The sequence below is a fragment of the Schistocerca nitens genome, chromosome 1 (genome assembly GCF_023898315.1).
Source record: "Schistocerca nitens isolate TAMUIC-IGC-003100 chromosome 1, iqSchNite1.1, whole genome shotgun sequence".
NCBI lineage: Eukaryota > Metazoa > Arthropoda > Insecta > Orthoptera > Acrididae > Schistocerca > Schistocerca nitens.
The window spans coordinates 149671780-149691740 of NC_064614.1; the positions used below are offsets into that span (position 1 = coordinate 149671780).

The window sequence follows — 19961 nt, forward strand, 5'->3', positions numbered from 1 at the left end:
TGTAGATGAGAAAGCATTATGTTGGAACTAAGGGAATTCCGACATGAGTAAGTTGTTGACGCTTGTATGGTGGGAACTTTAATCATCAAAGGAGCCGAAGTGTTCTGGGCTCTCAAGATGTGCCATATCAAAGACTTATACCTCATACAGGAAAAAGCTTTGAAACATCATCCACTGCATCACAATATGGACGAAAGTGTGTGTTGAGCGATTGTGACATATGGTCATTGAAGAAGCTTGTGACAAAAGTAACACGTGGACAGCTCCCAAAGCCACTCCAGAACTGAATGTCACAATCGCGAACCTGGCCAGTACCGAAATGCGGGAGGAGTTCCATAAGCAGGTAATTGCTGGGTGAGCTGAAATTCCCATGCTACTCATCAGTGACGCAAAAGCCCGTAACAGGAAAATGTAGTGCCGAAGCCATAAAACCTGGACTATGGAGCAATGGAAGAAAGGCATCTGGTCAGATGTGTCTTGTTTCACACTGTTTCCAAATTCTGACTAAGTTTATGTCCCACAACTGAAATGTGGCCAGGGTTCGGTGATGATTTGGGCAGCCATATAGTAGTATTCTGTGGACTCAATGGTTACCCTGTAAGGTCGCATTGCTGCCAGTGATTATGTGACAATTTTTTCTGATCAGGTCCATCCCACGGTGCAAATGTTTGTTCCCCAACAGCGAAGTTGTGTTCCATGGTGACAGGGCCACCGTTCACACAGCTCTCCTTGTCCAGGATTGGTTTTGTGAGCACAGGACTGAATTTTCACATCTCCACTACCTAGCTGATCTCAAATCAAGCCTTTGTGGCCTACTTTGAAGAGAAGGGCAAGTGGTCACCATCCACCTCCATCACTGTTGACTGAAATTGCCACTATTTTGCAAGAAGAATGGTATATGACTCCCTTAAAAACAACACATGACCTGTATTTATCCATTCTGAGATAACTGGAATATGTTTTGAGTGCCAACAGGTTTCCTATACCATATTAGGCATGGTAATGAGTTGTGTTTCTAGAATTCACATTACAGGGTGATTCAAAAAGAATACCACAACTTTAAAAATGTGTATTTAATGAAAGAAACATAATATCACCTTCTGTTATACATCATTACAAAGAGTATTTAAAAAGGTTTTTTTTCACTCAAACACAAGTTCAGAGATGTTCAATATGGCCCTCTCCAGACACAAGAGCAATATCAACCCGATACTCCAACTCGTTCCACACTCTCTGTAGCATATCAGGCGTAACAGTTTGGATAGCTGCTGTTATTTCTCGTTTCAAATCATCAATGGTGGCTGGGAGAGGTGGCCGAAACACCATATCCTTAACATACCCCCATAAGAAAAAATCGCAGGGGGTAAGATCAGGGCTTCTTGGAGGCCAGTGATGAAGTGCTCTGTCACGGGCTGCCTGGCGGCCGACCCATCGCATCGGGTAGTTGACGTTCAGGTAGTTACGGACAGATAAGTGCCAATGTGGTGGCGCTCCATCCTGCTGAAATATGAATTGTTCTGCTTCTTGTTCGAGCTGAGGGAACAGCCAATTCTCTAACATCTCCAGATACTGTAGTCCAGTTACAGTAGCACCTTCGAAGAAAAAGGGACCAAAAACTTTATTGGCTGAAATGGCGAACAAATGTACAACTAAATGAAACTTTATAGCTCCCTTAATTCGCCGACAGATAGTGCTTAGCTCTGCCTTTTGTCGTTGCAGAGTTTTAAATTCCTAAAGTTGTGGTATTCTTTTTGAATCACCCTGTATTTTGCCCATCCTCTGTATTCCAACGAACATTAACGAATCGAGCTGCTGATTTGGCAGTGGAAAAATGTTACCAGCAATGAACGTGTGTGATTAACATGGTATACCATGATGAGAATCTCCACAAATGTTAGCAGACATACTTAAAGACCAGGTTGAAAGGTTGTAGTTTCAAGTAAATTCCTAGAGATTATAATTACAAAGCACATACACTGGAACGATGACACTGAAAATGTATTGGAAAGAGGAACCAAAGCAAAGATATAGATTATCTTTCATTGGCAGAATGCTCAGAAGATACAACAAACCTACTAAACAGACTGCCTACACAACACTTGTCCATTCTATTAAGGAGTATTGCCACTTGCTGTGGGATCGTTACCAGGTAGGATTAACAGAGGAGTCCAAAACAGTTCACAGAAGGGAAATTCATTTTGTATTATTGTGAAACAGGAGAGTGTGTTAAGGATATGATAAGCAAGTTGGAGTGTGAACCATTAAAACAAATTCTTTCATGAAATTGCAGTCATCAACTTTCTCCTCCAAATGCTAAAATGTTTTGTTGACTCCCATCCACACACACAGAAATGACCGTATTGAAATATTTGGATGTTCGTTTTTTCTACATCCTATTTGAGAGTGAAGAGCTGAGAAATAGTCTGCCAAACAATGAAATGTGAATTGGGGAGTAGCCGTACAGAAGTAAATACTGCCTTACAGGCTTGGTCAAAATAAGCTATAACATACGTGAGCTTGTTCCACCTGTAGCAGCATCCATATAGCCTTCCACATTATGGATCCCATAATTAAGGACTATCAACAATATGGAACTAGTGAAGGTACACCTTAAAGAAATCTAATGTGCTGTAATAAACTAATTTAATATGCTGTGTTAATAATTATAATTGTCTTTAAATATAACTTATGTTTGCACGGGCTAATATGAAAACTTTAAAATTGTGTAGTACAGCTGCTGCTTTGTCTGTTGTACTTAGCAAAGGACATGAAAGGAAGTGAGAGAGCATCGTAGCCTGTTCCCTATATTATTCTATTTGCACATTAAGTAAGCTGTGAAAGAAACAAAAGAAAAATTTGGAGAGCAAGTTCAAGTTCACGGACAGGAAATAAAACCTTTGAGGTATGCAAATGAGACTGTACTTCAGTGAGAGATGGCAAAGGGCTTCCAAGATCAGTTGAACAAAATGTATAGCAACTTGAAAAAGAGGTAGTAAGATGAATCTCAACAAAAGTATAAGAAGGATAATGGAATGTAGTATAGTTAAATCAGGCAATGCTGAGGGTATTAGATTAAGAAACGAGAGACTATAAATGGTAGATTATTTTTGTAATTTGTGCAGCAAAATAACTGAGGGAGGGAGGGGGGGGGGGGGGGCGGCGGCACTGGCAAGAGCAAGAAATGCCTTTCTGAAAGAAAGAAATTTTGTAACATTGAATGTAAATGTAATTTTTATGGAGTGTAGCCTTGTATGCAAGTGAAATGTGGTCCACAAACAATGCAGACAACAAGATCGCACGGTTGGTCAGTTGATTCAGGGGAGGGGACAAAACAGCGAGGCCATTGGTCCCATCGGTTTAGGAAAGGATGGGGAAAGAAGTCGGCCTTACCCTTTCAAAGGAACCATCTCAGCATTTGCCTGAAGTGATTTAGGTGGGTTGGTTGTTTGGGGAAGGAGACCAGACAGCGTGGTCATCGGTCTCATCGGATTAGGGAAGGATGGGGAAGGAAGTCAGCCGTGCCCTTTCAGAGGAACCATCCCGGCATTTGCCTGGAATGATTTAGGGAAATCACGGAAAACCTGAATCAGGATGGCCGGATGCGGAATTGAACCGTCGTCCTCCCGAATGCGAGTCCAGTGTCAGTGATTTAGGGAAGTCATGGAAAACCTAAACCAGGATGGCCGAACACGGGTTTGAACCATCATCCTGATGGTGTGCTTACCACTGCGCCACATCACACGGTACACAAGGAGAGACCAGAAGTTCTGAAATGTGCTTCAGGAGAAAGCTGAAGATTACATGGGTAGACTGGGTAACTAATGAGGCAGTACAGAATAGAACAGGGGATAAAACAAATTCATGGCACAACTTGACCAAAAGAAGGAATCGATCAGTTGATAGCATACACATTAAGGCATCAAGGAAAGGGCAATATGGCGATGGAGGGAAGTGTATGTGTGTGGGTGTGGTTTAGGGTTGTAGACAGGGAGCAGAGGCAAGAATACAGTAAATGGATGTAAGTTGCAATAGTTTTTCAGAGATGAAGAGGCTTGGTGCAGGCAGCCTAGCATGGGGATTTTCATCAACCAAGTCTTCAGACCACAACAACAACAACAACAACAACAACAACGATGACGACAACAGTTGCTGTTCATGTACTAATGCTTGCTTGTTAGTATTTACATGACTCAATCAACAAATAAGATACTGAAGAATATCTGCTACCTACATGCCATATGAATAGACATGTTTAAAATTAACATTCTTACCTGACTTGTTATGTGCAAGAAGTTCCCAAAACACAGTCTACACGATAAGACAATTTTAAATCCAGGATAGAATGTAACAATATTGAAAAGGATAGTTGCTACTCACCGTATAGTGAAGGTGCTGAGTCACAGATAGGCACAAAAAAATAACTATCAGAAAGTGAGATTTTGGCCAACAAGGCCTTAGTTGAAAATTGAGAAATTAGACCACTCACATTCCTCATGCAAACGCAACTCACTCAATGTGATCACGCGCGTGTGAGTTGCATTTTCCAGAGTGTGTGTGTGTGTGTGTGTGTGTGTGTGTGTGTGTGTGTGTGTGTGTGTGTGTGTGTGTATTTTTGATGTAGGACTTGCTGACCAAAAGCTCACTTTCCGACAGTCTTCTTGTTGTACCCATTTGCGACTCAGCATCTCCGCTATATGGTGAGTAGCAACTATCCTTTTCACAGTATTGTAATAAGACAATTTGTAGAAGTTGTACGTATGGTTAGTAGCAATGTTGTAATTGGCTTTAGACTGCAGAAATTCTTAATTTCTTACTTTACACCTGTCAGAAGCCTGTGACAGAATGTTGAACTGCACTCTGAGCCCTAAAAAAGCAGGCAAAATCAGCTTGGTATTAATTTTTGGCCTTTAGCGTGTCTTTAAAAACCGTGTTCCATCAATAACTAATTTTTATTGCCGTTCAAAAATTTCACAAAAAGTAGATGTTTGGGGATGTGATGTAAGATTCTAAACAAATTAATAGCAATATTTATTTTGAAATGTAGTGGAATTAATCATTGTCAGGGACTACACTAAAATGTAAGAATGTAATAAAAACTTATTGCTGTACAGCCTTGAAACATGTAAAAGGTACTAGAACTGGCAAAAAATGATACTACTAACTTCAGAGAACTGTGTAACCTATTCTATATAGATGAGTGACATGTAACACCTATGTGACTGTACCTGTAGGTAAAAGAGGGTGTTACAAAATAAAACTACTAATTTGGCCTCACGAGAACACTGCTTTTTACTGCCAATTAAAACTGAAACTCTTAAAGTTATACTACTATTCACAATTAAATAGTTGTGAATGGTGCCCATACCAAAGCAAATGTCACTACCAATACGAAATATCAGTTCCGGATGAGGCAATAGTAAGCAACAGTGTGTCTCGGCATAGCTTATGGGGAAATACGGAAGCGTCCGATCCCGCCCGTCTGCTTTGACCCATGACGTCACAAATATGGCGGAAACAAAAACGAACACACACACTTTCCACAAGAAGCCTAATGACACTAACGGGACAAGCGCGGGAAATGGGGTGTTTTGGGTGGGGGGCAAACTAAATATAAACAAATTTAGACGCCTTGCGTAGCTACAACGTGTAAGTGAAGACAGCCATGCATGAATACCCACCCACCTCCCTAGGGGTCGTAACCCCTGCAACCCATAGAAGATAAAGATGCTTCAGTAGCTGATTTGTGTTTTTTGTCTTAAAAAAAAAAAAAAAAAAATCTCACAGGATAGAACGAACAGATCAGAAAGATAAATATAATAAACTAAAACAGAAATTGGAGGAAACAGATAATTAAAATAAGTAAAAAGTGTTTTTAAATTAAAAAAAAAAATAAAATAAAAATCTCACGAGATAGAATGAACAGATCAGAAAAGTAAATAAAATAAGATAAAACAGAACTGGAGACGGCCACACTCAAACCAAACTCCGCGCCGTCATGACGTCACACACGACAACACCCTTACGTCACGGGTCAAAGCCGACGCGTGGGATCGGACGCTTCTGTCGATCCGCTTATGGTTATCTTCCTCCTATGGTAGCTACTTCTCTAGCAGTTCCTACATATCTGATGATCATTCAGTAGCATAAAGAAGTCAAAATATTCCAAATATCAGTGCTGCTTGCCACCTTCAGATTTTCTAAAGTATATAAATTATGGAGATATGTTCCATTTTTGAACTGAATGAATGTTTTTGTGAAAAACAAATTGCCTTTCATTTAGTTGCAAAGACAGAACATACATTGACATCTGAAGCAACCAAGGAATGACAGAAAATGGAAAAAAAGACACATATAAATTATTTGAAAACTGAAATGAAAGTACCCGAATTCAAGTGGTACGCATTTTATGACTAACAATGCAGCAACTACAGACCTATTGAAAAACTGTAGGATGACTTAGTAGAGCTACATGAAACTTTTAAATTCATCACATCTAGCTCTGTAAAGTTGTCATTCAGGATTATTCCTCTCCTGCAGACAGGCAAAAAGGAAGATTAATGAGATTAGGGTCTCCTGTACCGTCAACATGTTTTTAAATAATGATTCACATTTTTGTAAGTGGGCACCTCTGCAATTTGCATTTTGTTATATTTCACAGTGACTTCTCAGATATTTGCTCAGAGCAAAAACCCAAGAGTATGAGAAAAGAAAGTGGCACAACAAAGAATATAACTGTAGATGACTCTTTTTCAGAATCTAAACTTCATTTGCTCCAATAGCAACTGTCACGAATTTTCAGTAACCCCTCCCCCTCCATCACATACACATCATGATCCTTTCAAAATATAAAAACAAATTCTTTTGGAAAGGAGTGAGTATTTTCATCTGTGGTTAATATTCATAAATGTTTTTATCAACGGTGCTATTACAGCAAACATAAAAAGATACTTTGGTAGTGGCTTTCTATAGCTTGCAGCAAAAGGAATAAAACAATGTAGCACAAAAGCAGTGTAACACCTAACACTTAATTTTTTTACGAAAAGAAGACAAGAACAATACTCAGAAACGAATGAATATTAGACCCCCCTCCTCTCCCAGTCTATGGTACACCAATAAATGACGAGACAAATATTAGGGACCAAACATTATTTATTAAATAAATGTTTTTTTAATGTAAAAAACTTTGAATGCCTACATCACAATTTTCCTGTCACACAGTATAGTAGCTAGTTTTGGTAACTATCTACAACCATCTTCAGATCTCTAAACAAATGGAGGAAAATCAGACTAACAAAATTTTGAACTATCAAGTAAGATATAAAAAAAACTGTATAAAAGGTGACCAAAAATTATAATGGGGAGCCAATTCTAATAAGAAGGGTGAACATTTAACAAATCCATTTAACAGTGTAAAAGAAAATATGTTCAAGCTCTTAACATAACACACAATTCACAACATAAAAAAGGTTGTGAATATGCATTGGAAAGTGTCATTAGCTGTAGCCACTCGATGTCGCACATTTGTAAATACCAAAACAATGACAGTATGTAGTTTAAAAACATTACCGTGATCAAGCCAGGTTGTAGACTCGCTGAAAGAATTTTATAACAGAAATCTTAATACAGCATCCCTGCCTTGTAATTTTAACTTCATACCTTTATTACCTATATTGTTTTAAAATTTAGTTGGATGTAGGTAAATGATAAGCTTTTTATGAGTTTTGGTCTAAAGTTCTTTCTGCAGGTCTACAACTTGGTTTGCTCACAGTGACGTTTTTAAACTACATACTGTCATTACCTCGGCATTTATGAATACAAGACATTGGATGACTACAGTTAATGATGCTTTCCAATGCATATTCATAGCTTTTTTTTTTTACATTTTGAATGGTATGTTATCTTATTAGCATTACCATACTTTGTACTGCTTTGTTAAAGGGATTTGTCAAATAATCACTTTCAGTATTAGGATTGTTTCCCCATTACATTCTTTGCTCATCTTTACATCTTACTTGTACAAAATTTTCTTAGGCTTCTTTTCTTCAATTTGTTTACAGATCTGAAGATAGTTGCAGGTAGAAACTGGAGCCAGTAATCAAACTTTAACAAGAACAGGAAAATTGCAGTCAAGGCATCAAACAATTTTTATTTATTCCATCACAAGGTCTGGCTTTACTAAAATGTTATTTAAACCAACAAAACATATAGTAGATAAATAGAAACTCATCTAGGTATTATTATAGAATCAGAATCACATAAACCAGGCAACATATCCACCCACAATCAGCCACCACAGTACCATAGTAAAGTAATAACGAGACAGGCTAAGTGGATCTATATGTCAAGAAAACAAAAATACATTCCATGTCAGTGAAATATAGGGTACTAAAACACCTTTGTATAGAAGAACATTAGAAATGATGTGGGGAAACAAAAAAATATGACTAACTAATCTTGGCAAACAAATTTGTAACAGAAACCTTATTGATACAGTGATCACTGAAGATGCTTTAAAATAAAGGAAAAGGGGTAATGTTTCATGGACAATGTGACAGAGTACAAGCTTGGAATGGACAAGGACAGGGAAGAAAATGCGCTTAAAACTTTTCGAAAAAGCTATCTAGGGATCTCTCTTAGTTGATGCAAGCAAACTGTGAGGACCTAAATCTTTTATGTACAACTCTGGCCTAGAACACTGCCTTTAATAGAAAATTTAAACCCTTCTGAAGAGATTTAAAACCTGAAAATTATGATCACATTGTCATCAATGGTGACTTGCACAACACGTTGCTCATGGAGCATTAACAACAATCCAGAATCAATTATTTTGCAGGAATTAATGAAACTGAAGAAAAGCAACAAAATTTTTAATATTCTGAATCACAGAAAAAGGTAAGGCACTGGGTGCATATGGTAGATGACAAATGGAATACACGTGTGAACATTCATGTGAAGGAAGCAAGTTGAGTGAAAATGCAAGTGAATAAAGGTAGAAAATATCTACTAGGCTCTATCTATATACTAGGTCAGAAGTGATACAAGAATATATGTATACACATACCTAATACAAAAGTTCACAATCATTAACTTTCAGAATTTTGAAATACTGGTCAGGTGGGTTGGTTTTCCACTTGCCCTGTCCTGTCTCCCTTGAACCTTGTAAAAGTTTCCAGGGCCTCCAAACCATTACATCTTTTTCTAGCAAAAGGAAATTTGGATCAAAGTAACATTGGAGCTTAACACCTCACTACTGATGAGGTAGTCAAAAACAGAGTTCACACACAGACAGAATAATGATAAAGGAAACCAGTTATATGTTTTACAAGAAACCACCAATGCTATCACATTTATATGTGATTTAAAACTTTACAGGAAGTTAATTCTGGATGATTGGACAAAGATTTGAACACTGCTGCAATTGAAAAAAGACTCCAGTGTTAAAAAGAATTCGGAGTTTGAAACCTAGTAACCAGTAAGCACTTCTATCAATCTATGCTACATAGTATTTAGACTAGTTTCTATCATCATTCATAGTTACAGTAAGCTGTTTATATGTGAGTTGTTATTTTTGTTTCTACATTATGAACAAAACCTACATGTATACTTTACCCTGAAATGATTTCCTGTGCCTGTGTACTTCATTTCTGAATAGGACTATCACACTTCTGGTTAAGAAGTTTTTATTGCTTGCAACCTGTGAGGACTTTTTACTGTCAGCCCAGTTTTGAATTATTATTATTATTATTATTATTAGTTACATGGCTGCATGTCCAGAGACCGTGAATAGTTACAATTGAAAGAAAACAGCCCTCATTAAAAATAGTGATCGAGGGCTGTTTTTTTTTCAATTGCCAGTTCTGAATCTTATTTTGTCAATCAAAGTTCTATTATTCAAACTAAATTTGTATTTGCTTATAGAGTTGAACACTACTCAGCCTTTTATAGCATAGTAATGAAATTACCATCCACTTTTGTTCTACTGAGTACTGTACATTTCTTCAACAGAAGTTTCAAAGAGTCTGAAATTGTGCCACTCTCACTCAATGATTGCTACAGCTACTGAGACAAACATATTTACAATCATATATTGGAGTGACAAAGATCATGAGACATTGCACCCCTGTCAACACTTTTTTTCTTTTCCTTACTGGATCAGGATTCCTTACTGGATAATTATTTTAGCAATAGCTTGTTTTCTTGAAGAATTGTTCTATTTTTGTAATGATGAAGAAATTCAGTTGGCACACTGTTACATAATTTGTTTTGATAACAATGTAAGTTTTTATTGCTTTATGCAAAATTTGAACTGTGTGTTCTCTTTGGCTTTGTGGACAAAATTCATAGCATGGAAAATACCTAGGCCAATTGAAAGTAACAGAACTATAAGCCTTTTGCCACATTCAGGAGTGGTTTAATGACAGGTTCCTGTGAGTCAATGTGTACTTCATGCCAACGATAGAAATAGGCCTACTGACTAGACTGTATATAAAATTCCTGCAACTGCTGTGTGACTTCAGGATGCCACTAATAAACTGTAATTAACAGTTAAAATTTTAGACTGCTACATTAACCACAGGTGTGCACAGCATAGCATCCCATATACACAAGATAAAATCTGAACGAAAATGGTTGTCAATACACAGGATTTCATGAAACATAACATAGACGAACATCACTAGTATGTGAAAGCCTACTGTGCAATTTGTAGCCTCTTACATCATAAAGAGGGAAGAGAAACGAAGGGATAAATGCTGATTCATTCAAAAAGAATAAGTGTTTACACTACAGTAAAAATTTATGTTCAATGATGCTGTGTAACAAAGAAAATTGTATACACATACAACAAAATAGCAGGTAATTTTCACAGTACAATGACAATACTCCTAAGCAACTTAAATCTGTTACAGTAGGCATTATTTGTGTCACAGTCAATAATATTACAGTAGCATTAATAGTCACAGCAATGTTCAAATCTCTAAACAAACAAAAACCATCTGCATTAATCTTCTCCAGAATGTGTATGGAATTTATGAGGTCGGTCCCATGACTAATGCAGTAAAATGTTTCTCTTTAGGCCAACATGACAAACATCTTCATCCAGAAAATAAGAACATTCAATGTAAGATACAAACTTTAGAAATATAGAAATTATATAGATGTGATCACAAAACAGGTCTTCAGCACGTAGGCCTAATCTCAAATGCTATTTTCATTCTCATAAAAAACAAAATTTACCACAAACTAACAAGCAACAGCAGAATAGAAAAATAAAAGGAGCTTACCTTTCTTGGTCCTCAACTGGGGCAATGGCAGTCTGCTTCTCCTCGGCATTTTTTCCAATCTCATGGGACTCAGTTTTGGCAGCATTAATGTCTGGTTGGGAAATTTGGTTTTCAGCAGGATTACTGACAATACCAATCACTGTACCTGAGTTTGGATCCACCACATTTGGTAAATTTGAAGCCACACTTATATTTGTTGCACCAACACCACTTACAGAGACTTGATGTTGCAGCACTGGATTAACTGGAGTCCTAGCAGCTGTGACAGTGACAGGTTGTGGATTTGTATACGATTGCGCTGGTGTAGCACTATTTGAATACATCTGCTGTGGTGGTCCAGTAATAGTGGACATAGGAACAGATGTCTGCACAGGAATCATAGGCTGCTGCCCCATAACACTGGCTGGCTGCTGTCCCTGCTGCTGTTGTGATGGAGGTGGTTGCTGAGGCAGTGGCTGCTGCTGCTGCTGTTGTGACGTTGGTTGCTGAGGCGGCTGCTGTTGTTGCGGCTGCTGTATGCTATGCACTTGTTGCTGCACAGGTTGCAAATTTGAGCTGTGTACTGGTGGCTGTTGCTGTGGAGTTATTTGCTGATTAATAATTTGCTGCTGGTGGATCTGAGGAATATGTTGCTGATTAGGTGGCATCTGTTGCTGTTGCACTGGTACTTGTGGCTGTAATGGTATTTGCTGTTGTGGCTGCAGCGGAGGCTGCGGTGAGACAGGAATATGCTGTTGTACTTGATCCTGTGTTGGTGGGATTTGTGAATTCACTATCTGAATCGGTGGAAGATGTGCCTTCTGTGAAATCACTGGAGCAGACATTGGAACACTGTTTGATACTTGCTGTGTAGCAGACGGCTGAGATAAAGGAATGGTTTGTGGCTGTTGTTGACCTTGAACTGGCACTTTCGTCTGACTGGCAGCTGAAGTCTGGATGATACTTGGCTGTGACACAACTGACGGAGGCTGTGAAACAACATTAACTCCTTGCTGAACTTGGCCCATTGTGATTACTCCTTGCTGAGTGGCCTGAGCAGACATACCTTGTGGTGGTGGGGTATAATAAGTGGCTTGCATTTGCTGCTGCTGCTGTTGTTGTGGTGGTTGTTGCTGAACTATTATCTGTTGTGGAAGACCTTGTTGTACAGTTATCAAGCCAGTAGGAACTTGCTGTTGCTGCTGCACTGGTTGTGTAGGTGGTGGTATGTATGCTGCTTGCGAAATCTGCTGCTGCGAAGAGGCTGGTGGCAGGGACTGATGGTACATTTGCTGATTTGCAGTTATATTTTGTGGCTGGTGCACCTGTTGTCCTGCTGGCAAGTTCTGCTGCTGATGAATATATTGGGAATTGGCAGTTGACATTACCTGCTGAAACTGTTGTGGAGGTAAACTCTGGTGCTGAGCAGACTGTTGATGTTGACCAGGTATTACATTATGCTGCATAGGGACCTGTGACATGCTCTGGGTGTGATGCATGGGAACATTCTGGGCTGGTACCTGTGCTGGATGCTGTTGTTGTAGCTGTTGTTGAGCTATCACTGACATCTGATGCTGCAACATTGATGGCTGTTGCTGTGGCTGTTGTTGCTGCAAATTTTGCTGTGGAACCTGTGTAATAAGTGTGTTATTTTGCTGACTTGTTGCCACATATGGCTGTTGCAGTGTTTGTCCAGGAGAAAGAGAGATGTTTACACTCTGGCCTGGTGTAAAGTTCCCAGTAGTTCCTTGTTGTGTCATATAACCAGCTGGTGGTGGCTGCTGCTGTTGCTGCTCATTAACAAATACAGATTTCGAAGAATCCTGGCTTGTTATACCTTGACTGTCTATGCTGCGAACAATGAGACCATCTGTAATCACAACTCCACTATCAGTTCCATACTTTACAGAGCTGGTATTTGTTTCACCATCCACATTTTTAACAACGTTTATGATAGCCTGTTGCGAATTTTGTTGATTCTGCGACATCGTATGGTCCAAATAATCCATACACATCCACCTGCCCCTCTTAAAGGGTACAGTGCTTTCAATTTTAACCACCTTAAAACGTTCGTTCCTACTAGCTGGAGCGTGAACGTCCCTCATTTCTGTTTCTTGCTTGTTTACACTATTGGAATTGCTGACAGCAATTGTGGAATCAGTGGCACCTGCCTTTACGTCACCTGTTGTATTAGCAGCGGCGTTAGATGTAGGTACACTACCGTTATTAGAAGCTGCACTGCCGGCTTCGTTAGCGACAATAGCAAGTCCGTATTGCGAACTTGTAGGAATAACAGGAGCCGATCCCAGAGATGCTGCAGTGGCGTTGAAAAATACGTCTTCTTTGGAAAAGGTGTCTTCCGAAAAACTCGGAGTTTCGTTTTCTATGTCAGTGATTCTGGAATTATCTACGACGTCGGACGTGTCATCCGTGTGAGATTCATCCAAATCGTCAGCTGAATCTTCGCCTCCGTCTGCACTTATACTAGGCAAAACTGTGACACTCGTTATTTGAAACGCTGGTGTTTTCTTTCTCTGACTCGGTGTTGTGACAGGAGATGCTGCTGATGTGGTTAGATTTTTATCGACGTCACTGTTGATACGTGTCAACACGCTGTTAACTTTTGTTTTCTCACCTGCCTTTGGCGATTTTTGACTTAAATTATCAGCCATGTTAGGCTGTCGAAAACGGGCCACCTCCCGAACACAGTGAGATTTGAGGAGTTGTACTCCTCAAACCGTCATCTACACCAGTAAACACAAGGAAAATCATAATCCATGACACTTAAAAGTCGGGCCACGGGAAACATAAGCTGCAAAATCAATGTTTATACGAACAAAAAATACCGACAAGTCACACACTTCATAACACACTGCAACAGACCCGATTCAACATGGCCACTATCCACAGCGAACCATGGGTAGGGTTGTACAAAATAACAGGCGTCGATAATAGCTACGCTATCGAGAGGAACGGCAGCGATAATCGATACCCACGTTCCGGTGTTTGCAGCTGCGATAGTCGCTTTTCGGTCGTCACTTGTCCTCAACAGCTTCGATAGACTGGAAACACCGTGTATTCCAATTGCGCGATATTAGAAATTTCACGCCATGTAAACAAACTTTGTTTATCTGTGTGAGGTATGACTGTGTGTGTGTGTGCGCGCAATAGAAAAGGAGAGAGACTGGAAACCGAAGTCAATGTGAACAGGTACATATCTACGATTAAAGCGGAAATACGCGAATCTGTTTGCTTGACATGAATGCAAAAAAAGTTTCATTCTTTTCACAGTATATGTTACACGTTATGACAATGCTCACCCGGTCGTTCTTTGCGTTCCTTATTAACACAGGAGAAAACAGGATTGTGCTATACGTTAGACTGCCTTTCTTTGAGCACAAACGTATGCTAAGGTACAAGAAAATGGACTTTAGCGCAAGGAAGATGTCAAAATCATTTTGTATTCAGCTACATTTAGTTTAGTACAGAAATTTCGTTTACTGTTCATGCTGCTTTTGTAACACCTTTTTCTAGCTTCCTGACTCCTACATAAAACAAAATATCAAAAACCATCTGAACTGAAACTGTGATTTCATGCTTTAACTCTTTCATATATTGGTCAAATATTAAAGGACTGGCTCAGTGTTTTACTCATTGGTCAAATTAGCATATAATTTATACATGAGCATGTTTTACTCTGTGGATATTTTCATGATCTGTTCTTCACAAGGTAGGGAATCAAGTTACCGTACCAAATTTCCTAAGGCCTGGCACTTGCACCGTGTGAGGTGGCGCAGTCTTTTTAGAACTCTGGACTCGCATTCGGGAGGACGATGGTTCAAACCCGCGTCCAGCCACCCAGATTTAGGTTCTCTGTTATTTCCCTAAATAGCTGCAGACAAATGCCGCGATGGTTCCTTTTAAAGAGCGCGATCCGTTTCCCTCCCCATCCTCGACATAATCCGAGCTTGTGCTCCGTCTCTACAGACCTCGACGTCGACGGGAAGTTAAAACCACTCTTCCTTCCTTCCTGGAAGTTGCAGTTGTCATCACTACAAGCGATCGATGATCTATCGCTGACTGTGTTTAATTGCTGAATTGCTTTAACGCTTAAGCCCTACATTATTTTTATGTTCTCAATTTTTTTACGCTTCTGCTCCACACCATTTTTATCTAATTTTTACCGTTTCAAGGGGTTTACATCAGCAAAAGTATTCAATTGTCATACGTCCTAAACTAAGTAACGGCCTCTAACAAGTTTTAAATTTCTCAGTTACTTGCTTACCGATACATCTATGGAAGGTGACAGAACCGGAAGCAATTGTGGAACGTCACTTTCGTACAAGACAGCTGAAGAACGTGCGGACAATATATATACAGAATGCACGTAACAATGGTCACTTGTGCTTTTTTTGCATTTTGCTAATTTTGACTCAAGGGCGAGTAATTTTTGAGCAAAATGATGAAAAACCTCGTCTGGCAGACGCCTGAAGACGGGCGCCATCTATCCGGCGAAAACTTACCAAGTTTCAAGATCCAGTATTACCTTAGTAATTTACGGATATTCTACAGCCTTCTATGTGTGATCACCGTAGTGGTTGGGAAGACAAAATTACAAAGCTCACAGAGCCAATGAAACGATCACTCTTCCAGCGCTCAATGCGCAAACTAAACCGAAGAAAATGAATGATTTAAACTGAATAAATGGATACCTGTTGTTGTTGTAGCCTAGTTTGACAGTTCGTCACTCTAGGCGTGTTCGTCTCCTTACAGCTACAGTAGCGTGCATCGTATTCAAGTTGGACATCAAATCAAAACCACTGCGGCATTTGCACTAACTATTCATACGCACCAATCACTGCCATTTATGTTGATCATGTTAAGTTCAAAAAATTACAAGAGTCGGCCGTAATATCAGAGCCCAACACTCAGAATTTGTTGTTTGGTACTTATCACCAAACCTCCAGCTTTCAGACACTCCAAAACACTCCAACGAAAACACCGATTTAGTTCGTGCTGTGTGCTGTCGTCCAGTAGAACATGCGTAAGCGGTAATTAAAAGTAAGACCAGAACTACGGATTGTAGGAAACGTGGTAGGTCAGTTGGTAGAGCTTCAGATTAAAGACTGAAGGTCGCGAGTTCGAAGCCCAGCCCACGCGGGCTAGCCGTGCGGTCTTAGGCGCCTTGTCACGGTTCGCGCGGCTGCTCCCGTCGGAGGTTCGAGTCCTCCCTCGGACATCGGTGTGTGTTGTCTTTTTGTTTGTTTAAGTTAGGTTAAGTAGGTGTAAGCTTAGGGACCGATGACCTCAGCAGTTTGGTCACGTAGGACTTACCACAAATTTCCATTTTTTTTCGAAATCCAGTGAAGGAGACTTTTCCTTTTCGAGCAGTCTACGCATGAAATTGTTATATGGGAGAACATTTTTTTCTGACATATAAAAGAATGTTTTGGAGTTTGTAGCAATGTTCTTTTGGCAGTCTGCTTTCGCTTCATAAGTTGCAAGTAGTAAATCTATAGCGTACATTTGAATTGATAACACCACACCTATCTATACAAATGTACTCTATAGAACATTTCTACAAACTTCGAAACGTCCTTTTACATGTCAGAAAACGTTCTCTCATATAGCACTTACATGCGTAAACAGTTAAAAAAATCGCCTTCAGTGGTTTTCGAATCGGGACTTCACTGCGATTATCTGACACTCTACCGAGTGACTTACCAGGGATCTTTTCGTTTACACCTCACAGATGCATGTTCCTTATAATCCGCAGTTCTGGTGTTGCTTTTAATCGCCGTTTACGTATGTTCTACCGGACGACAGCACACAGCACAACCTAAATTGGTGTTTTGACTGATACTCTATCGACACACAACGTTTGGTACCGGCCTGAGTGTCTGACATCTGGAGGTTTGGGTGTTAGCCTCCAGGTCATCAAACTGAGATCCATTGCATTTTTCGGAAACAAACCACAAAGTAAATGCTTCAGCTAATCTTCGTTTACCAGAGAAAATATTTAGATATCTTCGGTCGGTATTGCTGTTCCGGTTCTAATGAGACAGCTCAATCAGTGACTAATCGGTCTGCACGAACCAGAGAGAGAGAGAGAGGAAGAGAGAGAGACAGACAGACAGAGAGAGAGAGAGACTAGCGACAGGAAAAAAGTAATTTCTGTCTCTGATTCTGTTTTAAGACGCGATACTGCTGTAAAAACGAATTAGAGTCCATTTATATCAATGGATTGTGATTTTGGGCCAATTTTAGTTCGAATTTCGCTGATTTGTTTCCCAGAAACCTGCTAATATTTTCTGGGCATTATCTCAGACGAATAAGGAAAATCAGATCTACCAGCCCGGAAAATTAGGGTTGAAATCCAGGAAAGTAGTTGGACTTGTAAAGAATATCATTATAGCTCTGTGTCTCTGCCCAGATTCACTTTTTTCAAAGACTCTTGCTGTAGAGTATGCAGTACAGTCAGCCACACGGAGAACATAATCAAAATAAGAATAAGAAGCAAACCAAAGCGGAGCCGCTGCCCCCCAAACAGTCAGCGAAGAAATGTCAAACCAGATAACAGAGACCGCAACAGTCGCTCGTGTACTCACTAAATCTGTTAAAGCTTCCATGATAGATACTGCCTACAGGAAAATAAAAGAGACATTTGGAGAAAAGAGAACCACCTGTATGAATATCAAGAGCTCAGATGGAAACCCAGTTCTAAGCAAAGTAGGGAAAGCAGGAAGGTGGAAGGAGTATCTAGAGGGTTTACACAAGGGAAAATATTATGGAAGTGGAAGAGGATGTAGATGAAGATGAAATGGGAGATATGATACTGCGTGAAGAGTTTCACAGAGCACTGAAAGACCTGAGTCGAAACAAGGCCCCGGGAGTAGACAACATTCCATTAGAACTACTGACGGCCTTGGAAGAGCCAGTCCTGACAAAACTCTACCACCTGGTCAGCAAGATGTATGAGACAGGTGAAATACCCTCAGACTTCAAGAAGAATATAATAATTCCAATCCAAAAGAAGGCAGGTGTTGACAGATGTGAAAATTACCGAACTATCAGTTTAATAAGTCATAGCTGCAAAATACTAACACGAATTCTTTACAGACGAATGGAAAAACTGGTAGAAGCCGAACTCGGGAAAGATCAGTTCGATTCCGTAGAAATATTGGAGCACGTGAGGCAATACTGACCATACGACTTATCTTAGAAGAAAGATTAAGGAAAGGCAAACCTACGTTTCTAGCATTTGTAGACTTAGAGGAAGCTTTTGACAACGTTAACTGGAATACTCTCTTTCAAATTCTGAAGGTGGCAGGGGTAAAATACAGGGAGCGAAAGGCGATTTACAATTTGTACAGAAACCAGTTGGCAGTTATAAGAGTCGAGGGGTATGAAAGACAAGCAGTGGTTGGGAAGGGAGTGAGACAGGGTTGTAGCCTCTCCCCCATGTTATTCAATCTGTATATTGAGCAAGCAGTAAAGGAAACAAAAGAAAAATTCGGAGTAGGTATTAAATTCCATGGAGAAGAAATAAAGACTTTGAGGTTCGCCGATGACATTGTAATTCTGTCAGAGGCAGCAAACGACTTGGAAGACAGTTGAATGGAATGGACAGTGTCTTGAAAGGAGGATATAAGATGAACATCATCAAAAGCAAAACGAGGATAATGGAATGTAGTCGAATTAAGTCGGGCGATGCTGAGGGAATTAGATTAGGAAATGAGAAACTTACAGTAGTAAAGGAGTTTTGCTATTTGTTGAGCAAAAAAACTGATGACGGTCGAAGTAGAGAGGACAGAAAATGTAGACTGGCTATGGCAAGGAAAGCGTTCCTGAAGAAGAGAAATTTGTTAACATCGAGTATAGATATAAGTGCCAGCAAGTCGTTTCTGAAAGTATTTGTATGGAGTATAGCCATGTATGGAAGTGAAACATGGACGATAAATAGTTTGGACAAGAAGAGAATAGAAGCTTTCGTAATGTGGTGCTACAGAAGAATGCTGAAGATTAGATGGGTATATCACATAATTAATGCGGAGGTATTGAATAGAACTGGGGAGAAGAGGTGTTTGTGGCACAACTTGACTAGAAGAAGGGATCGGTTGGTAGGACATGTTCTGAGGCATCGAGGGATCGCCAATTTAGTATTGGAGGGCAGTGTGGATGGTAAAAATCGTAGAGGGAGACCAAGAAATGAATGCACTAAGCAGATTCAGAAGGATGTAGGTTGCAGTAGGTACTGGGAGATGAAGAAGCTTGCACAGGATAGAGTAGCATGGAGAGCTGCATCAAACCAGTCTCAGGACTGAAGACCACAACAGCAACATCCAGATAAGGTTTGCAGGTGACTACGTCAGAGACAGCGACGGACTTGGCGGCGCTGACGAAAGGAATGGTTAGTGTATTCAAAAGATGTTGTCAGATGAACTACACCGAAAGTAAAACAAGGGTAATGGAATGTAGTCAAATTAAACTCGGTGATGATGAGGGAATTAGGATTAAGAAATTACACACTAAACGTTGTTTTGCTTTTTGGGTATGAAAATAACTACTGATAAGCAAAGCAGAAATATATATATATATATATATATATATATATATATATATATATATATATATATATATATATATATATATATAAATGCAGCTGGGTACGGCACGCAAAGCAGTTCTGAAAGAGAGAAA

General features: G+C 39.6%; 1 protein-coding gene across 1 annotated transcript in view; it reads right to left on the reverse strand.

The window, feature by feature from the left end:
- The window catches only part of LOC126243607 (putative mediator of RNA polymerase II transcription subunit 12), a 542395-nt gene extending 528246 nt beyond the window's left edge, over positions 1 to 14149 (reverse strand). Inside the window, exon 1 of the mRNA XM_049948174.1 lies at positions 11283 to 14149. Coding sequence (XP_049804131.1) covers positions 11283 to 13933 — 2651 coding nt within the window. The 5' untranslated portion in view covers positions 13934 to 14149. The remainder of the gene's footprint in view (positions 1 to 11282) is intronic.
- Positions 14150 to 19961: the final 5812 nt, after the last annotated feature.